General features: G+C 56.2%; 1 protein-coding gene and 1 long non-coding RNA gene across 12 annotated transcripts in view; one reads left to right on the top strand and one right to left on the bottom strand.

The window, feature by feature from the left end:
* Positions 1 to 21,090, top strand: part of CACNA1G (calcium voltage-gated channel subunit alpha1 G) — a 66,918-nt gene extending 45,828 nt beyond the window's left edge. For 2 of the 11 annotated variants that reach the window (XM_017853977.1, XM_017853978.1), the window contains 15 exons: positions 681 to 770; positions 1,608 to 1,800; positions 3,654 to 3,707; positions 9,084 to 9,235; positions 9,996 to 10,105; positions 11,158 to 11,291; positions 11,579 to 11,649; positions 11,768 to 11,846; positions 11,942 to 12,063; positions 12,380 to 12,733; positions 13,399 to 13,542; positions 15,339 to 15,473; positions 17,551 to 17,719; positions 18,003 to 18,172; positions 19,645 to 20,700. In XM_017853977.1, the coding sequence (XP_017709466.1) occupies positions 681 to 770; positions 1,608 to 1,800; positions 3,654 to 3,707; positions 9,084 to 9,235; positions 9,996 to 10,105; positions 11,158 to 11,291; positions 11,579 to 11,649; positions 11,768 to 11,846; positions 11,942 to 12,063; positions 12,380 to 12,733; positions 13,399 to 13,542; positions 15,339 to 15,473; positions 17,551 to 17,719; positions 18,003 to 18,172; positions 19,645 to 20,379 (2,712 nt within the window). In that variant the 3' untranslated portion in view covers positions 20,380 to 20,700. Of the gene's footprint in view, positions 1 to 680; positions 771 to 1,607; positions 1,822 to 3,653; positions 3,708 to 9,083; positions 9,236 to 9,995; positions 10,106 to 11,157; positions 11,292 to 11,578; positions 11,650 to 11,767; positions 11,847 to 11,941; positions 12,064 to 12,379; positions 12,734 to 13,398; positions 13,543 to 15,338; positions 15,474 to 17,550; positions 17,720 to 18,002; positions 18,173 to 19,644 lie in introns of all 11 variants that reach the window. The other 9 variants (XM_017853979.1, XM_017853976.1, XM_017853985.1 and 6 more) reach the window with 6 other exon arrangements.
* LOC108516477 (uncharacterized) overlaps positions 20,658 to 22,766 on the bottom strand; it is a 5,221-nt gene continuing 3,112 nt past the window's right edge. Inside the window, exon 2 of the long non-coding RNA XR_001881838.1 lies at positions 20,658 to 20,968. This is a non-coding gene — a long non-coding RNA (uncharacterized LOC108516477). The remainder of the gene's footprint in view (positions 20,969 to 22,766) is intronic.

Here is a 22,766-nt window from a genome sequence, read left to right as displayed (position 1 = left end):
GGGTCTCTAGCCATCCTTAAAGATGAAGAAACAGAGGCTCAGAGAGGGTAAGGGGCTTGCCCAGGGCCACAGCGCTACATGGTGGAGCAGGAAGCACACGTGGCAGTGGGGACAGGCAGCCCTGGGTGTGAATCCCGTGCAAATTCTGACCCCACCGTTGTCAGCTCAATGACCTGGAGCAGCTGACTGACCAGAGCCTCAGTTTCATTAACTGGTGAATGGAGTCATAATAGAATCTCCTTGGAGGTCGCAGTAAGGATGCAATGAGATGATACGTATATTTGTTTAACACGGTGGAAGGGACAGGCATATTGTCAAGATAACTCCTTTCCTCACTCCATATTTGCAGAAACAGAAATGTAGAAAACGAAGTTGCTCACTCAGTTTTGCTTCCCAGACCCACCCTGGTTTTGGTTTCTGGATTTCCAGGGTTTGTGGGTCTCTTGTCCTACCTGGCAGAGGGCAGAGGGTGTGACCATCTCTCAGGGCCCCTCCAGCTGCAGCTCAGCTATGCAACCCTGAGATGGGGGCTCTCCTGGAGCCTGGAGTGTGACTCCAGCTTGACCCCTCAAGAGCTAGGGTGTTTGGAGCTGATGCAGGAGGCACTTTGGGGGCAGGTGGTAGATGATTCAGCCACACATCCTAGACTTCAAATATCTCCTTCTTTTCCTCCCCATCAGGCCCTGATGTCCCTGTTCGTTTTGGCCTCCAAGGACGGTTGGGTGGACATCATGTACGATGGGCTGGATGCTGTGGGCGTGGACCAGCAGGTAGGGCTGAGGTGGGCAGGACCCATCTGTGGGCTCAGGTCACTCAGCATGGGCTGATTTCAGGACAGAATGAGCAAGGCAGGGTGGCAAAATGCCATGAAAGAAGCATCACATTTTACAGCAGAGACTGTTGCTGGTGGCCTGTGGGCCAAATCTGGGCATGTTTTATTGGTCTACAACATGTTTAACATTTTTTGAATTAGTGGTGAATATTTTCAAACTGGTGAATTTGGGCTGTGTGCAGTGGCTCACACCTGTAATGCCACTGCATTGGGAGGCCTAGGCAAGAGAATCACTTGAGGCCAGGAGTTAGAGACCAGCCTGGGCATCATAGCAAGACCCTCAGCTCTACAAAAACTAAAGACAATTAGCTGGGTGTGGTGGTATCATCTGGAGTCCCAGCTGAGGTGGGAGGGTCTCTTGAGCCCAGGAGTTCGAGGCTACAATAAGCTATGATCGCACCACCGCACTCTAGCCTAAGCAATAGAGCAAGACCCTGTCTCTAAAAAAAGAAAAAAAAATGGTGAGTTTTACTCAGAGATTCAGATTTGTGTCTACTCAGGAAAAGTCTGAAGATCTGGAAATACTGGGCTTGCATTCCCTCAGGGCAGGAGTCAGCCAGAACAAAGAGGCAGTTTTGGATGGAGAATCTACTCTCCCCTTTACCACAGTCCCTGCCCCTCCCTACTGCTTCACATCAAACCCACACCATTCATTTCCATCGCCTGTCAGGTTGCAGTAGCTATTTGGGTTTGCAGGAACCCAGGCTGTAGGCAGCTCCTAAGACAGCTTGCCCTCAGGCTGATGGCTCCGCCTGTCCTTCCTGCTCCCCGCCAGCCCATCATGAACCACAACCCCTGGATGCTGCTGTACTTCATCTCGTTCCTGCTCATTGTGGCCTTCTTTGTCCTGAACATGTTTGTGGGTGTGGTGGTGGAGAACTTCCACAAGTGTCGGCAGCACCAGGAGGAAGAGGAGGCCCGGCGGCGGGAGGAGAAGCGTCTACGAAGACTGGAGAAAAAGAGAAGGAGTAAGGAGAAGCAGATGGCTGGTCGGTAGTCTTTCCACCTCTCTCTGGGTCGTGCTTGACCTTGGCCTTGCGACTGCAGGGGGCTAGGCGCTGGGGCCGGGGGCAGGGAGAAGAGACTCCCTCCTCCTTCCTCACCTCCTTCCCCGCAAGAGCATGTCTGCCTTTAGAGCCAGCATGAAGCAGGCCACTTCAGCCCCATGGGTAGGGGGAGCTGCCCCCACCCTGGGGGCTCCCGGGACCTCAGCATCATCCTCCCCAGATGATGCCAAATGGGGGTAGACACCCAGCCTCCCTGAGCTTGACTCTCAGAGGAGCCTCATTGGCTGCTCAACTGCCCCATGCCAGCATCCAGAGGCCCAGGGTGGGCAGCAAGCATCTAACCCTGCACCCACCTAGTGTCTGCAGCTGCTGAGCAAGGCCTCAGCAGAACTCAGTAATGGACAACAGCGTGAAAGAGAACCCAGGCACCCCTCCCTCCCTGTCTCTAACAAAACTTTCTACCATCATATATATATATATATGTATTTTTTTTTTTGCCAAAGTAAAAAAAAAAAAAAAAAAAAAAAAAAAAAAAAAAAAAAAAACTCCCCTTGGCTTGGGGAAGTTGTGGAATAACCTGGGGCCCTGCAGCCCCTCACCTCCTCACCTGTGCTCCCCAGCATCTCTTGGCATTGGGTGGGTGAAGCCCCCATTCATCGTCCTCATGCCCTTATGCCACGGGTGGGCCGAGACTAAGTGAGAAGACAGGCCAGGAAGGATGTGAGAGATGCGGCAGGCGCCGAGGCCACTTTGTTTCTGGGCCATCCCCAGGTGCGTCTGCACCTGTCTGCCTCTCTCCCAGGCTCCAGGGCTCCCGTCTGCCTGGCGCAGTGTAATCTCCGCGCCTCTCTCTCTCAGTCACAGCCCACGTCTCTCTAAGTGTCTTTGTGTGTGGGTTTCTCTAAGCCTTTGTGTGTCTGTCTGTGTGTCTCTCTGTTTGGGGTGAGGGTTTCCTATGCTCTCTTCACCTTTTCACAAACCGTCTTCCTTCCGCCGATAAGATGGGTGCGATGGCCTGAGTTTGCCTTTGGTGTGTTCACATGTGAGTACCACCAAATGAGTGAGGGATTGCCGTGCCCCTGCCTCCCCTCTGCCCTCAGCTTTATCTCCCATGGCCTGGGAGAGGCACTCTGAGGAGGGCAGAGAGTGTGGGAGTTGCAGACGAGGGTGGGGGTGGGAGGGGGCCTGTGTTCCCTGTGAACAGCGGAAGCTGCCCCAGGACGTGGGGGAGACGCTGGCCTCTGGGCAGCAATGGGAGGTGCCATTCTTCATGTCCCTCACCCTCACTATCAGCACCCCCAAGACCTTCTGCTCAGCTCCGGGTAGGGATCCGGGCTCGGCTTGCCTGTGGATGTCTGCAGCTGAGCAGGTGCACTGTCCCCAGTGGCCACGCTCCCACTCCTGCTCCATCCTCCCCATCCCTTCCTCACAGTCGGGCAGATGGAATTCTTTTGGCAGGCGGCACTTGTGGCCCCTGCCTGCCCAGCTGGCTCCCCTTCTGGGGTCTGTAGTAGTCTCAGGTGCAGCTGAGGCCACAGTGCAGGAGAAGTGGACATCTGTTCCTATGACTGGCTGCCTGCCCCTCCTGGGTGTCTCCCTGCCCCTTGACCCTGACCAGCTAGCCACATTGCTTGTCTTCCTCAAGTGCCCTGTGCCCCCAGCTTTGGGCTGGACATTCAGAGCCAGCCACCCACACTCAACTCACCCCACCCATAGGCAGAGTGAGGTGGGAGCTGAGGGGAAGCCGCCCCTGAGGGGCCCTGCCCAGCGCACCTGGTCCAGCCAGTGACCAATGTCGTGTTTCGTTCTTTTAGATCTAATGCTGGACGATGTAATTGCTTCCGGCAGCTCAGCCAGCGCTGCGTCAGGTACTGCGTCTGGGGTGTGGGCTTATGCGCGTGGGGACATGCTCTTCACTCCCTCCCCAGGGCTCATTGATTCTATCCTCTTGGGGTGAAGGGGTGAGGGTCCCTGGGGCCCCCAAGAGGACAGGGGCTGAAGCGCTGGGCATCCCGCAGGCCTGCGTCAAACTGGACGGGAGGCGAGGGCCTGAGGCCTCTCTGCCGACGCCCTTTGGAGAGCCTACCTTCCCAGCAAGGGCTTCCTCGGCCGGCCAAGCTCCCCACCTCCCGCTGCCTCTTCCCTCCTGTGCCTCCTCCCTGTAGCTCACCGGTCAATTATTAGAGCTGCAAATCTCTCCTGTCTTCTTTTGTCTAAGGGGAGACTTTGATCCAAGGGAGCAGGATGAGAGGAGCAGAGAGGGGAAGGATTTGTTTTAAAAATGTAACAATGAATAATTGAACAGACTCATTAATAGTCAAGTGATCACGGTGGCTGCGTCATCGCTACAAACAGCAGGAATTGGGAATCAAAGGCCTGAGTTGGCCAAGAGCTTCTCCCAAAAAAAGCCAAAGATTTGGAGTGACTTGGGTCCTTATCTTTAAGAGCCATGTCTCTGGGAAGACTCTCCTGGTCCAGCCCACCCTCCATGGTCCCTCGGTTCCCTGCTCCCCTCTCCCCCACTGGCCCCCAGATGGAGGTGTGGAGGCTCATGGAGTCCATGGCAGAGCTGTGGGGCCTCCTAACACTATGTCTCCAGCTGTTCCCAAGCTGTTCATCCCCAAGGCCCCCAGTTATCATCTCCTGCAACAGACCCCACGTTTTCGAAGGCTGTCTATGAAGTTACAAGCACTTCAATAATGATTTTCTTTTATCATTTTTACTAATCAGAGGCGCATCTAATTGCTAATCACAGCTTCTGAGCTGCAGAAGGTTACGCACTAAATGATGGCAAAGAAAGACCATTTCGTCATTAAATTAGTCTGTGGGGCCTTAACACAGGCAAAGTACAGGGTTTCTTTCAAGCTTTTGGAAGTATTGGAAAGAACATAAGGGCCAGAGCGGTGGCTCACGCCTGTAATCCTAACACTTTGGGAGGCTGAGGCGGGTGGATCATGAGGTCAGGAGTTTGAGACCAGCCTGGCCAACATGGTGAAACCCTGTCTCTACTAAAAATACAAAAATTAGCCAGGCATGGTGGCGCACGTCTATAATCCCAGCTACTCGGGAGGCTGAGCCAGGAGAATCGCTTCAACCCAGTTGAATTGCTTCAACTGCCGAGGTTGCAGTGAGCCCAGATCGTGCCACTGCATTCCAGCCTGGGTGACAGAGCGAGATTCCATTTCAAAAAAAAAAAAAAGAGAGAGAGAGAGAACATAAGGACCCCCATGCTGGGAACCACCGGCTGTACCTTTCTCCACTTTCCCCACTCCCCCGGAAGCCAGAATCAGGCAGATGCTGCCCTGGGGATGTTGGGCGTCATGATCTGTGGGGCCTTAGGGACCCGCCCAGGAGAAAACCCCTGAGCCTCCATTCAGTACATCATCCCTGAGGCTGTCTGCGCTACGGACCCATGAGGCTAAGCAGTGGTGTTTGGCATTGAGAGACTGTCTCTCTGGGGCTCAGGAGTCTCTAGCTGGCTTGTGTCTGGATTGCCAGGGTCCCCACATCTCTGCATCAGGCTGTCTTGCAAATTCGTGACTTGTTAGGGGATGAGGGGAAGGAGGGAAGAAGTGGCCTCCAGCTTTTCCCTTATGGGCTCACCTGGTCTGTAGACTGAAGTTTGCACACTTTCACACTCACCCCAAAACGTCCTAACACAGGGCTGGCCCACAGAGACTTTTCCATCTTGGATGTTATCCCAGAAATCAACACATGCAGACTCTCACGGCCCCTAAGATGTGACTCGCCCACTCAGTGCTAAACACTCTCGTGACCTTTGCACTGCACTCCCATTCCGGGTACCTTCTGCTGTGCTCCTGGAGTGGATAGACCCCACTGTATCCTGGGGTGGCACACACAGGTGTGTATGCCAATTACCTTCCCTGGCTGTTGATGAGGACTCAGAGACCCCCAATAAGGGCTCAGATCATCCCAAATCCCACTTCCCAGGACCTGGAGTTCTGCGTGGCCTGTGCCAGAGCTTTTCAAACTTCCATGTGCATAAGAATCACCTGGAAAACATAAATACAGATTCCTGGGCCTTACCCCAGAGGTTCTCCGACAGCGGTGCAGATGCACTGGTCTACCCACCAGGGGGATGGGGACAGAGTTAAACGCAGTCCAGGGCTGCTGGGAATCAAACACGTGCACCACACCTCCCTGCTAGCACTCCTGTCCTGGTGCTGCTCCCAGCAGAACAGGGAGAGCCAGACCCTAGGGAAAGGGAGAAGAGCAGAGCCTGTGATTAGCAGGGGAATGGGCCTGACCAGACACCTGGGTCCACCCCGGCTTCCCAGATGGAGGGAGGGACTGGGGCTGCGGGTCATTAGGCTGCCCCATGGGACCACTAAGCCTCCAACACCAGTTCCACTCTCCTTGGCTACCTGCGGCATCGACCTCCACTCACTCACCCTCTTTCCTTCCACCAGGCCGGGACCCAGTGATCAGGCCTGGCCACGGCAGCTGAAGGTGTGGCCTCTGCCGTGGGGGGCCTGTGTCCTTGGGAGTGACCCCTGTCTTCTGCCTACTCATTGCCACTTCCCTTTGCAAACCCTCCATCCTGGCCGTGCCTTGGGCTCCCCATGACTCTTACTAACTCACTGTGCCTGTTGCCTTGCAGCCCTCCTTCTGCACCCCTCCTTTCTCCCTGCCCCTAACTGGGGGCCTGGGCTGCCCTAGATGTGCCCTTCCCCACTGTCTGACTCTGGTATTTTCTCCACCTAAGGCAGCTCATCCTGGTGGAAGGCAGGGAGGTGGTGCCACAGCCACCAATGCATCAGTGACCACAGGTCCAGGCTCCTCCTGGGCTATGGTTGGAGCTCTCAAAGCAGCAGGCTTGCCCAAGGCTCCTCCTAGGGGATTTCTATTTCTTTTCCACACCCAGGTGCTTGCCTGCAGAGCCGAGGTCCAGAGAGCAGCAGAGGGGGGTGGCATCGCCAGGCCCTAACTGTGGAGGCCAGGGGCATCCTCTGGGCCAAAGCCTCAAAGCCTTATGTCTGCACCCACCTGGCAACTGGCAAGGGCCTCGGGCTGGAAGTTCAGGTCCAGCTCAGTCATGCCTCGTAGCTACCTGAATGACTCACTTTTTGCCTGGCTTCATTCTCTCTCTCTGAAAAACAAAGGGGTTGCCCGAGGAGATGCTGATCAGATTGGCCTGGTACTCTTTGGACCTGCGCTCTAATGGGGGATTTCTGGCAGCCTCAGCAACTGCCGTCTGGGGTAGGGGTCAGGGTGGAGGGGCCTTTGTACAGACCTCAGGGGCCGGGATCTGTCTCTAAGCAGATGCCCTGCCTCAGTCCTCCTGTCCCGCCTTCCTTCTGGACCTCTTGGAGGAGGGTCCCGGCTGAATTGAAGCCCACCCACCCCACAGACTCCTAGGGCAAGGCCAGAAGGTAGAGCTGGTGGGAAGAGCCGCTCCGTTTGGCCTGGAACTGCCTACAGAGTCAGGCTGGGGTGACGGGGAGAGGGGGCAACTCTCCCAGCCTCTCCTCTACATTGTCTCAGCTAATGATGGGGCTAATAAGGAGCCGCTTTTTCTAACCTAATTGTATTCAAACATTTTAGTTAATTCTCCATTCATATTTTAGCATAATGGGATCGGGTGCTCTCGGCATTTATGGAGATTAATGCAGAGAAAGCGTTCCGGCTGCTCAGGCAACGCAGGGCGACTAGCGCCCTCTGGTTCTTGTGGTACTGAAGGAAGGAAGGAAGAGGCCCGGCCCACCCGGCCTACCCTCTGCCATCGCGTTGTGGATGACCCATAGCCTCCTGTCCTCCCTTGCCCCAGGCTCTCCAGCCCCACACTCTTGGGGCTGTGTTCTTGAACAAACAGAGCCACAGTTGGCTGGCCAATCTCTGAAAACAGGAAGATGGCCTCATGCATGCCTAAGGCGCAGCAGAGTGCCGGGGACTGCTCCGTGGTCATCCACACCTCAAGGCCGATGCTGGAGAGTGGCCGGGTGGGCCCGGAGCATGGCAGCCCACGAGGCTGGATGTGCAATACCTGGGTGCTCTTCTTCCTTCAGCCTCGGGTGGGGGCCCACCCCAGGCCGCTCCTTGCCTCAGTTTACCTCTCTGTTCAACGGTCCTATGCATGGGAAAGGACAGTTAATCTGAGCTGGCCTGGGCCCAAAGCTTCCTGCTGCCCCTGAGCCAGCTACCCCCTGGCTCAGGCCTCAGAGGCTGCAGCCCTCACTGGCTGGCTTCTTCCTAGACCTCCCGAGACGGGGAAGGGCTGTCTGGGACCTGAGGCTGCCGCACACCTCCCCATGAGGAGCCTCTTCCTTCTTTATGGCTTCGTGAGAGACCAATCTGTCCCAGCCTCTTCCCGAGAACATGGGCCCCAACTTGGCCTGGCCCTTCCTCAGCATCTGGAAGAGGGCCCCCTGAAATCTCCTGCCCCCAGATTTATTCTGCCTCCTTGGCAGTCCAACCTTCTGGCTCCGTGATTTTCATAACTAAGTGGTTCACTAATTACAAGAGAAACATTGTGCCTCTGACAGATCTCAGACAGTGCTTCCAGCCCGGCCTGCAGTCTAAGGCTGCCCAAACACCCAGGAGCAGGCTGGGCAGTGCCTCATTAGAAACTGGGTGAGTCCAACAGGTGGGGCTCTCCCAGCTTGAGTCTGGGATGGAGCAGAGCCCCAAGGCCTCCCCTCTGCCCTCGCTGACATGAGGGCAGGAGACCCAGGCCCTGCTCTCTGAAGGCCTGCTGGGTGGGTCAGTGCAGCCAGCCAAGAAGATGTCCAATTTCCAATCTCCGGTTTTATCTCCAAATCCCAGCTCTGTGTAATCTCCTCTGCTCCCCCAAGGGGCTGAGCTTGGTGAAGGAGTAAAAGCCTTTGCCTCCCTCTTGATGGAGCGTCCTCTGAGCCTGACCAGTTGTTTTTCATCGTATCGATCTGGCCTTGCTGCGGAACACTGAGTCGAGGATGTTATGAGGGGCTGGTGGATTTTGGAGGCTGCCTAGGGGAGGGGGCTCACCTGGCATCTAATGTAGGTGGGGGGCTCTGCATGTCCTGATCCATCCTGCCCTCAACTGCAGCCAGTACAACAGATGCTTGGAGGGGGACACGCCCAGACGGCTGCCCCCACCAAGGGGCAGCGTGGGGAGGGCGAGGATGGTGATGACTGGAATGTTTCAGCTCTGGCGTTAGAGGCTGGTGGCTGTGAGGGACTGGGGGTGGAGGGGTGCAGGGCGCAGGAGCCTGATGCTTGCTCTGCTCTTCCCCCCACCCCATCAGAAGCCCAGTGCAAACCTTACTACTCCGACTACTCCCGCTTCCGGCTCCTCGTCCACCACTTGTGCACCAGCCACTACCTGGATCTCTTCATCACAGGTGTCATCGGGTTGAACGTGGTCACCATGGCCATGGAGCACTACCAGCAGCCCCAGGTAGGAGCGAGTGGACCAGCCATCTGGCCCCCCCCACCTCCAGCTGCGGAACCTCTGGGCAGGGTTAACACAGCCTGAGCCAGGGTACCTCTGTGCCAAGCAAGTGCTGGGCACGTTACATGGGTTCCTCTTGTGCCCCTTGGAGGTGGGTATCATCTTTGTTTTATAGATGAGGACACGGAGGCTCAGAGATGTTAGTTGATGTGGCCAAGGTCACACAGAAAGGGAGCGGAGGACCTGGTTTCTTCAACCAGCAAATGTTGAGTGTCTACTATGAGCTGTGCTCTAGATCTTTGAGGGTAAAGAAGGCAGATGGATGCCTGCCCTCCTGGAGTTGAGATTCTAGTGAATGTGCAGCTCCACAGCTCCCCTGTGACCTTGTCACTTCTCCAGTCAGCCTCCCTTGGCTGTCTTCCAGCCCTCGGTTTCCCCATCTGTCCAATGAGAGGGTTGAATTTGTAATGCACAAGGCCGCTTCCAGTCCTGGCATACTGTGTCATCTAGTACATTCTCATGTGATCGCCTCACCATTTCCCAAGCAGAAAGATCCTTTAGCATAAGGTTGATTCATTCATGTGAATAAGTACCCTAGTCCCTTCTGGGGTGGTGGCTAATGGCCAGCCATCATGGCGGGAACAGAGAAGACAGGTCTCCTTAGAGTCCCTCTGACTCTCAGACTTGGGCAGTATGATGGAGGGGCTGGGGCAAGCCCCAGCCCTGGTCCTTAAGGGACCCTGCATCTTGCCCCCATCCCTGCCAGATTCTGGATGAAGCTCTGAAGATCTGCAACTACATCTTCACTGTCATCTTTGTTTTGGAGTCAGTTTTGAAACTTGTGGCATTTGGTTTCCGTCGGTTCTTCCAGGACAGGTAACAGAGAAGGGCGGGGGGTCTCGGGGACTTGCATAGAGATAGAAAGGGATGAGTCTCTTGGGGAAATACCCAGGAAGACCTAGTGTCTAAAGACCTTTCTTAATTCCTGAGGTTCAGCCCCTACCCTGTGGCTGATATAGGGGACTAGGGACCATCCAGGACCAGGAGATGGGAAGGCATGGAAAGAATTTGACAAGACAGGGCCTGGGGGATGCTGGCAGCTAGAAATCAGTGTGACCTAGCCTGGGACTTAAGAGCACAGATCCTGGAGCCAGACTGCCTGAACCGGATTTGAATCCTGGTCTCACTGCTTAGTAGCTGGTGGCCTTGGGTAAGTTACTTAACCTCTCTGTGCCTCAGTTTCCTCATTTGTAAAATGAGAGAAAATAATAGTATCCACATCATAGAGCTGTGAGATTATGAATTCCTATTTGGTTTTGAGGTTGGTGTCTGTTTGTTCGTTTGTTTGTTTTTGGAGACAGAGTCTTGCTCTGATGCCTAGGCTGGAGTGTAGCAATTCAGTCATGGCTCACAGCAGCCTTGACCTCCTGAGCTCCAGCTGTCCTTTCACCTCGGTCTCCCAAGTAGCTGGGACTACAGGCACCCACTGCCACACCCAGCTAATTCTTTTTTATTTTTATTTTTAGTCAAGACAGGGTCTCAGTATGTTGCCCAGGCTGTTCTCCAACTCCTGAGTTCAAGTGATCCTCCCACCTCAGCCTCCCAAAGTGCTGGGACTGCAGGTGTGAGTTCCTATTTGTAAAGCCCTTAAAAGTGCCTGGCGCATAGTAAACACCATGTAAGTGCTAAATTAAAAAAAAAAATGAATACAAATGAAAAGCAGAGGCTTTTGAGCTAAAGTCCTAGTCCTACTCATGCCACCAGTTGTCTGTGTGGCCTTAGATAAGCCACGCCCCTTCTCTGTGGGATGGGAGGCTGCACCCACTGATGTCTGCCTTCCTTTCCAGCCCTGTGTTTCTGTGCCACAACTGCCCCCTCCTCCAGGAACCCCTCCCCCGACTCAGGGAGCTGTGTTCTGGGCTTTCCAGGTGGAACCAGCTGGACCTGGCCATTGTGCTGCTATCCATCATGGGCATCACGCTGGAGGAAATCGAGGTCAATGCCTCACTGCCCATCAACCCCACTATCATCCGCATCATGAGGGTACTGCGCATTGCCCGAGGTTGGTGCCCAGCCCACACACCTGCCCTCCCAGGGTGACCAGCCTAGGGAGAGAGAGCAAGGGTCGGCTTTGTGGCTGGCCAAGGCCTGGGTGGCTGTGGGTTCCCAGCGGTCTTTCTCCCAGCCTCTGCCAAGGGAGGCTGGGGACAGGGCTGAGGGTGGGGATGCAACCTGGCTGGCCCGGGGACGGCCATCCCAGCAGCCCCAGCCCAGTCCTGGCCCTGACTCTGCCAGCTGTCTGGCCAGGGACCCAAAGGGGCCAGCTCATGACATTGTCCTGTTCTGCAGTGCTGAAGCTGCTGAAGATGGCTGTGGGCATGCGGGCGCTGCTGGACACGGTGATGCAGGCCCTGCCCCAGGTAGCCGGAAAGTGGGGGGCCTCTGGGGAGGGGGAGGTGCTTTCCAGAGGGCAGGGGCTCAGAGCAGCTGACTGGGAGACCCAGCGGCATCGTTTCTATTTCTTCTTCTCTTTTCCAGGTGGGGAACCTGGGACTTCTCTTCATGTTGTTGTTTTTCATCTTTGCAGCTCTGGGCGTGGAGCTCTTTGGAGACCTGGGTGAGTTGGAGTAGGGGAGGATGCAGGAGCCAGGGCTGGAGACCAGGGGGCTCCTGGACTAACATGGGCCTCTCCCCCTTTCCCTCCTCCCCCAGAGTGTGACGAGACACACCCCTGTGAGGGCCTGGGCCGGCATGCCACCTTTCGGAACTTTGGCATGGCCTTCCTAACCCTCTTCCGAGTCTCCACAGGTGACAACTGGAACGGCATTATGAAGGTAAGGGCCCAGGGTTGGCCTAGGCTCCAGGGAGGCACTTCCTGAGCTAGGATTCCTTGGGAAGGTGAATTGGCCACAAATAAAAGCATGTGACCTTCTCTCCCCTGTGCTAGAACACTCTGGAACTCCCTCTCCCAGGAACATGCTCTGACTCACACTTCCCCAGGCAGCATCTAATGCTCCTCTGCCCCCCAAACACTCCCTCCTTCCCTTCCTTCCCCTCCTCCAATGTTCTGTGACACCAGTGACCTGATTTTCCACAACAGCTCCAACCACTGTCCTCCCCAGCCTCACCCCTCTATTCCTCCCACCTCAGGACACCCTCCGGGACTGTGACCAGGAGTCCACCTGCTACAACACGGTCATCTCGCCCATCTACTTTGTGTCCTTCGTGCTGACGGCCCAGTTCGTGCTGGTCAACGTGGTGATCGCTGTGCTGATGAAGCACCTGGAGGAGAGCAACAAGGAGGCCAAGGAGGAGGCTGAGCTGGAGGCTGAGCTGGAGCTGGAGATGAAGACCCTCAGCCCCCAGCCCCACTCGCCGCTGGGCAGCCCCTTCCTCTGGCCTGGGGTCGAGGGCCCCGACAGCCCCGACAGCCCCAAGCCTGGGGCCCTGCACCCAGCAGCCCATGCGAGATCAGCCTCCCACTTTTCCCTGGAGCACCCCACGGTGAGCAGACACCCACCCTGGCTGTGAGAGGAGCTGGGGCGGAAGGGTATGGAGGGTGGCGGGCGGGAGCCAAGCGGGCAGCACACAAACCCTACGGCTCCTCCTGGAGCCTCCTGCCCTCCCTCCTGGATACTGAGTGAGCAGTCACTGCCCCTCCCCAGGGATGGCTGCCACACTCACCCCACAGGGCTACCCGGGCAGACAGGCCAGCTTAGCCATGCCCTGCTCCTCCAGCCTGGTCTGGCCTCCCCTTCCTGACTCATAGGTTCAAGGCTAAGTTTTCTGTTTCCTTCCTGTTTCTTTCTTACCCTTGCCCAACTGCCAAATGTCTTTCCTACCCACCCTTTAACCTGCCTGATTCTCTTCCATCTCTCCATCCTTTTTATCTTCTCTTTACCTCTCTCTCTCTCTCCCCACCAACATGGGCTCTACTCATCTTCTATCTCCCATCTTTCCTTCCTCCTCCCACCTTCCCTCTTCCCCACCCCCTCCTCTGTCTCTTTGTTGCTGTGTGTGTGTGCGCGCATGTGCATGTGTGTTGTCTGGGTTTCACCTCTTTCTCCCCCTGTGTCTCTCGTCAATCCCCTTCCACGACACTTCCCATTACTGCCCTCTGACCCTTGCTCCCCTGCCTCTCCGGCTCCCCTTACGGGCTGGCTCCCCAGGACAGGCAGCTGTTTGACACCATATCCCTGCTGATCCAGGGCTCCCTGGAGTGGGAGCTGAAGCTGATGGACGAGCTGGCAGGCCCAGGTGGCCAGCCCTCTGCCTTCCCTTCTGCCCCCAGCCTGGGCGGCTCCGACCCACAGGTTACTGTGTCCCTGTGCTGTGCCCTCTCCCCTGATCGCGCCGGGCTGTGCCACGCTGTGCCATGCTTCTGGGCAAGCTGAGGGTGTTCCCTGCCCACTGGGTATCTGTAGAAAGTGCAGCCTCGGGGCCTCAGTTGAGTGCAAGAGACAGATGGGGCTTCTTCTAGGCTGAGATCACCTCCAGAAAAGAGCTGGAAGGCAGGGCTACTGAGATTGCCCCTCTGATGAGAAGGGTGTGTGGAGAAGGGGCTTGGGGAGGGGAGAGGGGATTTGTAAGAATCTGGAAGAGAAAAGTGGGGATGGGGCAGAAGATAAGTTAGCAGTGGGACCTTAGGGGGTGGAGGGAAGGAGGTAGATTCAGGGAGGAGACAGTGTAGGTGGCCAGGGAGCCCGCTGCCAAGCTGCAGTCTGTCTATCCGCTCGTGTCCAGCACACACTTGCCAGTCCTTGGTTTGGTGGCTTTTTGAGCCGTGGAGCCCACTGGGCATGGTGAGTGCTGTCAGGAGCCACTGATTTCTGTCCTGGGAGAGATAGAAGGCTCCGGCTGGGAGTGGATTTTGAGAACTTGATGTGAAATAGGACTCGGTTTCCTGCCCAAGTCCAGCCCCTTCCCACAGCACCACATGGCCCTCTCCCCCAGTCTCATCTAATTCCAGGTCTTCTGCTTTCTGGGCTGCTCCTGCCCTCCTCTCCTCCCCTTGATCCCCCCACCACCAGCCACTACCACGTGACAGAGGGCCTCCACCTAGGTGAGAGGCTGCAGACCTGGAGTTGGAGACAGGTATCAGTTGGAGATAGAAAAGCCGAGTCCTCCAGAGGCCCTTTTGGGTGGTGGGCAGGCAGGTTCTTAGGAAGCCTTTAGCCTGATCCAAAAAAAATGGACAGTGATCGTCACGTGGGAAGGGATCTTGCCTCTTGTTGGGATCTGGCAATGACCTAGAATGATCGTGGGAAAGTGAGTCCCTTTCCGAGGCCTCCCCTTCCTGAAAGAGGCTCACAGGGAAAGGTTGTGGGAGAAGAGGACATGATGGGAAGGTGATGGGGCTCCGGGAGGGATGGCCCCACTATCCCCTAGCATCCTGTGGGCACTGAGGCACCCCCTGGGTCCCAGGTGAGCCAGCCAGATGGTGTGGCGGCCCACTGGAGTGTGCCCACTTCAGGCCAATGGGAAGAGAGCACCTCCCAGAGCCCAAGTTGGAGAGGGCGGGCAGGCTGCAGGCAGGTGGAGGAGGGCCCACGAGGGGAGAAGCCAGAATCCGGGGGCAGGCCAAGTCCTGCCAGGCTGTTGGAAGCCGAGAGAATAGGCAGAAAACAGCCATCAGATTGGCGGCATTGTCCCTGGCGCCCCCCATGCCGCTCTGTCTGTGCCGATAGGAGAGACAGTGCTTTGCTGGCCTTTCTTCATTTTTTTTTTTTTGGTATTATCTTTTTGAGAGTCGAAAGCCCTCGGTCCTCCCGCTCCCTCCCTGGGTGGTGGTGGTGTGGGAGGGGCTGGGAAGGCTCCTGGGGTATCTTTAGAATGCGTTTCTGTGTCTCCTCGCTTTGTCAGTGTTTGCTCTGGCTCTTCAGTGCCTGCCGCAGCCTCTCTGATCAGAGCAGGGGGTTGAAGTGGGTGCGGGGAGGCATTGTCAGCTTGTTTGGGGAACGGGTGGGGAGAGAGAAGGGATGCCTTCCCCTCACCACCCCCCGTGCTTCGTGAAAAGGGGGAAGTGGGGACTGAGAGAGAGCGCGTGTGTGTGCACGCGCGTGTGCGCTGTCCTGGTTTCTCATGCCTGATCATCTCTCTCCCTGTCTAGATCCCTCTAGCTGAGATGGAGGCTCTGTCTCTGACGTCAGAGATTGTGTCTGAACTGTCCTGCTCTCTAGCTCTGACGGATGACTCTTTGCCTGATGACATGCACACACTCTTACTTAGTGCCCCGGAGAGCAATGTACATACACACTGCCCTCACTGCTCCCAGCCACCCCTGGGGCTGGGCTGGCTGCAGGGCTCCAGATCGGCCCAGGGAGGGTCCTGGCTGCCTCCTCTCAGTTTGCTGCCAGGTTCTACCCAGAGGCATCAACTGTCAGGCCCTCGGTGGCCCATGCTTTGCTGTCAGAAGGTCTTCAGGTGCCCCACCTGAAGAGGGGACAAAGAGATTAGAGAAGATTAAATTGGGGCCTTGCCCTGAAGGGTATAGGGGCAGCCATTATGAAAAAGTGAATCCAGGAGTGACATGGCCCAGAACAGGTGTCATCAGAGTCAGTCTATGCATTTGGAGCCCTGTGCAAGCCAGCCCTCCCTGTCCCTGCCCGCCTCCTCCCCACCCTCCCCCAACAATATGAGACCTTCACACCACGTGGTGGGTGAGAGCCGCATCTCTGCCACCACTGCCATGCCCTTCTTCACCTGGGGCGCTGTTCCTGTCTCCTCCGTTACTGTCCCTGTGTGTCCCTGTGTCTTCACCAAACTCAGTGGGGTGGGAGGGGCTTCTCTGTGCTCTGACAACCTGCCTACCCTTTCCCTTCTCCAGCTCCAGTCCCTTCTGACTGCGAGCAGCCCTCTCCTCCCGACCGACCGACCGTTCCCCTCCTGTTGTCGGAGGAGGGCCCAGCTGAGGGACTGGACCAGCTGGGGTGTCCCTAGGGTCTTGGGTGGCTGGCAGAGTGGAGCCTGGGGCTGAGAGGGGAAGCAAAATAAGATTGTCCTCCAATTTAGCCATCCTCAGGCCTGCTGGGGCTGTTTAACTGGCTGGGCCTGCATGGGGACAGGACTCCTACAGCCTCCCTGAGAACAAGGGGTGAAGGGTTCAGGGGGAAGGGGACCACAGGGTGATGGAGAAACCTCCTGAGAACAAACCTAGGCTCCCTCATGCTGGAGTCCAAGGCTGAGTACCTCCATTCTCTGAAACAGAGCAACAACCCCACTCCCACCCCGAGTCTGTCCACTAAGGGAGCAGCTGAATTTGGCCTCCACCCCCACCTGCCAGAGTCATTGGTTAAAGTGGAGGTCAGGGAGCCAGCTGTGATACGCCTCTGGTGGTCATCTGCCATTCAACCCACATGAACCCAACCCAGGCCCTGTGCTGGGACCTGGGGCTGCTGTAAGAATCGGATGAACAGCCTGCAACCTGCAAGCTCTCCTGAGCTGCCTGGTCCCTGCTCCTTGGGAGGGTCCTCTCCTCATCACCTCCCCTGACAGCGCAGGGTTGTGGTGGCTGCTGTTGGCTTTTTTTTTTTTTTTTTTTTTTTCTGAGACAGGGTCTCACTCTGTTGCCTAGGCTGGAGTGCAGAGATAAGATCCCAGCTCACTGCAGCTTTGACCTCCCGGGCTCAAGCAATCCTCCCACCTCAGCCTCCAGAGTAGCTGGGATTACGGGTGCCGCGTCACCATATCCAGCTAATTTTTTTTTTTTGGAAATGGGGTTTTGCCATGTTGCCCAGGCTGGTCTCAAACTCCTGAGCTCAAGCGATCTGCCCATCTTGACCTCCCAAAGTGCTGAGATTATAGGCATGAGCCACCAGCCACTGTGCCTGGCCTGCTGTTAGCTTTTAATCCTCCCCTGAGCTGCTCTGGGTCAGGGCTCCAGCCTGTCCCTGTGGACACCGGAACTCCCTTCAGAGTCTCGAAATGGAGCCTTTAGAATGAGCTCCTGAGCCACCTGCAGGGCTGGGGGCTGGGGGCTGCTCTCCCTTCTCTGGATACCTCCTCACCCCTCCACCACCACAGTGGGAGCTTAAAAGTGATGCAATGTGTACAGTTTTGCAGGGGGTGGGACGCAGGGCCTGCAGACTCTCCCGGCTGCCCAGACCCCCTCCTACCTGCTTCCTCCCCGCGTGTGGAGGGCTCATCCATGTGTCTGCCCCTCTCCCCAGCCACGCTCATGCCCATCTCTACCTTGTCCTGGGAGGGTACGGGGATGAGGGCTGGGCAGGGGGGCGCTGCTGCTTTCTATTGTCAGCTCTGCCTCAGTTACCAAAGCCAGACACACCCTCTTCCTCCACCTCCCTCCCCTGTTCCTTTTGCAGGTACAGCCCCACCCCACGGAGCTGCCAGGACCAGACTTACTGACTGTGCGGAAGTCTGGGGTCAGCCGAACGCACTCTCTGCCCAATGACAGCTACATGTGTCGGCATGGGAGCATTGCCGAGGGGTCCCTGGGACACAGGGGCTGGGGGCTCCCCAAAGCTCAGTCAGGTACCAGGGCAGGAGCAGGCCAGTTTGGCTCACACGGGAGATTCCATCCTGGCCTAAGCCAGTCCTGATCTGAGGGGATGGGGAACTGAGGCAGCCAAATAGGTCTTTCTGACCTTAGGAGAGCCTCTAGTCTGGGGGGATGGCTTTCAGTCCAGGGCATAAGGGTAGAGGCCCTGATAAGGGGGAGAGAGTGGAAGCGGGGGCTCAGGAGGGAGCCTGCTCCCTTGAACTCTCCAGCTCCATTCTCTCTCCCCACCCCTCTCCTGCTTCCCTCCCTCCACAGGCTCCGTCTTGTCCGTTCACTCCCAGCCAGCAGACATCAGCTACATCCTGCAGCTTCCCAAAGATGCACCTCATCTGCTTCAGCCCTACAGCACCCCAACCTGGGGCACCATCCCCAAACTGCCCCCACCAGGACGCTCCCCTTTGGCTCAAAGGCCACTCAGGCGCCAGGTGAGCAGATGTGGAAAGGCAGGCACAGGCATGGGGCTGGACCCTCTGCTGCTGGTGTTGACCTGGGTTGACACTTTCATTCTTCCAGCAAACATTTATTGTGTGCCAGTGATGCGCCAGGCTCGGTTGCAGATACCAGCACACAGTACTGGGCAAAGCAGAAGTGGTGTGTGCCTTCTTGAAATTTGCACCTGGTTCCTTGTTCCACTGAGGAGGCCTGGAGACCAGAAGGGGTAGTGCTTGGCCAGGGTCACGCCTATCTGGTCAGAGGTAGAACACAAGTCTCTGGACTTTCCCTCCTCACCAACCAGAGCTGCCTCCCAATTCTTCTCCACACTTTGGGCTGAGCTATGGGGCACAAGGCAGGTTTTAAGTATCTTCATTTTTGGCCAAGTCTGGGGCCCACCTTCCAGAGCCCAACATTCTTTTGTTTTGTTTTGTTTTGTTTTTTTGAGTTTTGCTTTTGTTGCTCAGGCTGGAGTGCAATGGCACAACCTCTGTCTCCCGGGTTCAAGCGATTCTCCTGCGTCAGCCTCCCGAGTAGCTGGGATTACAGGCATGCACCACCATGCCTGGATAATTTTGTGTTTTTAGTAGAGATGGGATTTCTCCATGCTGGTCAGGCTGGTCTGGAACTCCCAACCTCAGGTGATCTGCCTGCCTTGGCCTCCCAAAGTGCTGGGATTACAGGCGTGAGCCACCACGCCCGGCCCCAGAGCCCACCTGCGATAAGGCCACAGTCCATGCCATGTGTGTGTCCTGAGGCATGAGCATGGACACATGAGAATCTCAATCTCACATGCTTGGGGCAGCAGGCACAGTCCTTATTCATTCTGTAAATAGTCACTAAGCAGCCTCTGTGTGCCAGGCACCGGGGACACAGCCCCTGCCGCCTGAAGCTCACAGTCTAATACTGGAGACATACCTGCTATCAGATCATTGTAGCCTCAGCTCACAGCTGCCAGACACCCGTGTGTGGGGAGCAGCAGGGACACAGAAGAGGAAGGGGTCGGTTTTACTTGGGGACGGAGACTGTCACACACTGTGTCACAGAGAACCTGAGTCTGTAAAATCGAGGGATTCTTGCCAATCTGGAAGGGTATACAGAGCCAAAGGGGAAGTCTACGCAGAGGCGGGGAGGCGTGAAGGAGCCAGCTCAGTAAGCAGAGATGGCCTGGCTTCTCTCTCATAGCCCAGGAGGCAGGGGCTGCAGAGACAGCGATTCTTGCAGGCTGAGGGGAGACCAGAGCATGGAGGAGGGGTTTAGTGGGGAGAGAGGAGACATGGTGGACCGCAGAGGTCAGGCTGCAATGACCCCTATCTCCAAGTAAGAGCGGCTACCAGGACCTCTGCTTAGGGTGGTCCTGCAGTGCATGGTGGTGGTGGGCAGGGGGCACAGCCAGCTTGACAGGAGGGCTAGTCCATGCTGGAGAGGAGACTGCTGGGCTGAGCCCTCCCCACCCCCCATATAGGCAGCAATAAGGACTGACTCCTTGGACGTTCAGGGCCTGGGCAGCCGGGAAGACCTGCTGGCAGAGGTGAGTGGGCCCTCCCTGCCCCTGGCCCGGGCCTACTCTTTCTGGGGCCAGTCGAGCACCCAGGCGCAGCAGCACTCCCGCAGCCACAGCAAGATCTCCAAGCACATGCCCCCGGGAGCCCCTTGCCCAGGCCCACAACCCAACTGGGACAAGGGCCCTCCAGAGACCAGAAGCAGCTTAGAGTTGGACACGGAGCTGAGCTGGATTTCAGGAGACCTCCTGCCCCCTGGCGGCCAGGAGGAGCCCCCATCCCCACGGGACCTGAAGAAGTGCTACAGCGTGGAGGCCCAGAGCTGCCAGCGCCGGCCCACGTCCTGGCTGGATGAGCAGAGGAGACACTCTATCGCTGTCAGCTGCCTGGACAGTGGCTCCCAACCCCACCTGGGCACAGACCCCTCTAACCTTGGGGGTCAGCCTCTTGGGGGACCTGGGAGCCGACCCAAGAAAAAACTCAGCCCGCCCAGTATCTCCATAGACCCCCCCGAGAGCCAAGGCCCTCGGCCCCCGCCCAGCCCTGGCGTCTGCCTCCGGAGGAGGGCTCCATCCAGCGACTCCAAGGATCCCTTGGCCTCCGGCCCCCCTGACAGCATGGCTGCCTCGCCCTCCCCAAAGAAAGATGTGCTGAGTCTCTCCGGTTTATCCTCTGACCCAGCAGACCTGGACCCCTGAGTCCTGCCCCACTTTCCCACTCACCTTTCTCCACTGGGTGCCAAGTCCTAGCTCCTCCTCCTGGGCTATATTCCTGACAAAAGTTCCATATAGACACCAAGGAGGCGGAGGCACTCCTCCCTGCCTCAGTGGCTCTGGGCACCTGCAAGCAGAACTTCCAAAGAGAGTTAAAAGCAGCAGCCCTGGCAACTCTGGCTCCAGGCAGAAGGAGAGGCCCGGTGCAGCTGAGGTTCCCAACACCAGGAGCTGTTGGGAGAAAGCAATACGTCTGTGCAGAATCTCTATGTATATTCTATTTTATTAAATTAATTGAATCTAGTATATGCGGGATGTACGACATTTTGTGACTGAAGAGACTTGTTTCCTTCTACTTTTATGTGTCTCAGAATATTTTTGAGGCGAAGGCGTCTGTCTCTTGGCTATTTTAACCTAAAATAACAGTCTAGTTATAATCCCTCTTCTTGCAAAGCACAAGCTGGGACCGCGAGCGCATTGCAGCCCCAACGGTGGCCCATCTTCAGCGGAGAGCGAGAACCATTTTGGAAACTGTAATGTAACTTATTTTCTCCTTTAACCTCGTCATCATTTTCTGTAGGGAAAAAAAAAGAAAAGAAAAAATGAGATTTTACAAATGAAATGGAATCTTTTTATATATACATACATACATATCTATATATATATATAAAATAAAGTAATTTTCCTAAATAAAAAGCTAATCACGGTCCAGAGTAAAAGCAAAAGGGATGGAGAGTTAGGCACGTCCAGATGGCACTGATGAGAGAGAGATCCTGGAGATGGGGAGTGGGCGGTGGGGAAGGAAGCTTCAGGGCTGCCTCTTTGTGTATGAGTGTGTATGTGTGTGTGTATATGAGTGTGTGTGTATATGAGTGTGAGTGTGTGCGTGTCTGAGAGTGAGAGAACCTGAACCCTTTGCTCTGGAAGGCTGCAACTCTAGCCTGCCCTCCCCAGCTGTGAAGGAGAGGAGAAGCCCCTCTGCCTGGTGCGGGCTGGGGAGGCAGGGTCTCCTCTGCTGCTATCAAAGCTTTACTGCTTCCTCTAGCTAGGCAGCTCAGTGAATGGGAGTAATTCCAGATTAACTCTTATTTCTGCTGACAGCTATCAGCCGCACATTGAAAGCTGGAAATTGGCATAATGAAGCTGTTTTGGTTAATGGGGCCGACTGAGGCTGGGGGAGGTTGCCTCAGAGGCTGCAGATCTGGATCTGTGGGTTGGTGGGGGAGGGGGGGAAGTGTTTCTGGGTTTTCCTTCCTGAAGCTTCAGCACAGATTTGCCACACTTCTGGCTGGATGCGTGACCTGAGCTGTCTGGACTTCAGCCTCCTGCCCTCGGGCGTGGGCTTAGCTGACTGGCATCACAGGCACTGTCCGATGGGGACCTCGTCCACCTGCCCACAATGGAATTAAGCTGTGTAAACGGACTGGGCTGCCCCTCCTGAGGATGAGGGTCCAGGGCTGGGCGTCCAGAGGCAACCTCCTGGTGGAGGTGGTAGGGTCGGAGGCCAGGCTGCAGGCTGCTGAGTGGGGAGCTGGCCCCCTGGGCGGTGATGAGTGCGTGCTCAAGATGTTTACATGTGCTGCTGCTGCTGCCTGCCCAGGGGGAGCCAGTGGAGAAGGGAGATTTGAAGGTGGTCAGGGGCAGACAGGCAGGAAGAGGGGGAGTGGCGTGGCCCAGGCCACCTGTCTGGTGCTACTGCAGACAATATTCTCTTGTCTGAAATCGTGGTGCCAAGAGGTGGCGACCATGGGTCCAGGCAGCCTGTCACCTAGCCACTCCCAAACATCTGTCCCAACCCTACTCCCTTGAACAGCCCTATCCCCTTGCCCCCAAGGCCTTCAAACCCCAGGAGTGGATTGGGTTCTTGAAACCTCACTGGCAATGCTCGTTCACGCACTGTCTGACCTGGTCAGCTGGGAACTGGGAGCACCAGGCTGCCGGGCAAGTGGACCTGGAGGCGTTGTCCAGCCTTGTGTTTTCTAAGCTGGGTGAGAGCTTCTCTCATTGCTCTTTTGGACAGAACTGATACCAGTCCTTGAAGCCAATGCCTGGTTTTATCCTTTTAGGGTGTGCAATAATGTCAGACTTTTTCCTCTGGCCTCCTTGGGTGGGGAGAGGGAGTGCTTGTAGGAGCTGCCATTTAAGATTAAAAAAAAAAAAAAGCAAAGCTATACAAAATTCCTAGAGTTCTGTCACCTGGATCTGCAGACTAAGCTTTTATATTTTTGTAGAATTCTGTAGCTGTCTATTCCCTAATGAGATTGGAGGATATGGGCAGGGGGTTCTGGGATCTTTTATTCTTCTAGTGGTTAGAGGATTCTGGGTCAAGATGAAGCCAGAGAGCTGGACTCCTACCCACCCCCACCCTTCCA

Source organism: Rhinopithecus bieti, unplaced genomic scaffold (genome assembly GCF_001698545.2).
Source record: "Rhinopithecus bieti isolate Rb0 unplaced genomic scaffold, ASM169854v2 scaffold_35856, whole genome shotgun sequence".
Taxonomy (NCBI): domain Eukaryota; kingdom Metazoa; phylum Chordata; class Mammalia; order Primates; family Cercopithecidae; genus Rhinopithecus; species Rhinopithecus bieti.
The sequence above is the reverse complement of the archived record's forward strand: the minus strand, read 5'-3'. Positions and strand labels throughout refer to the sequence as shown.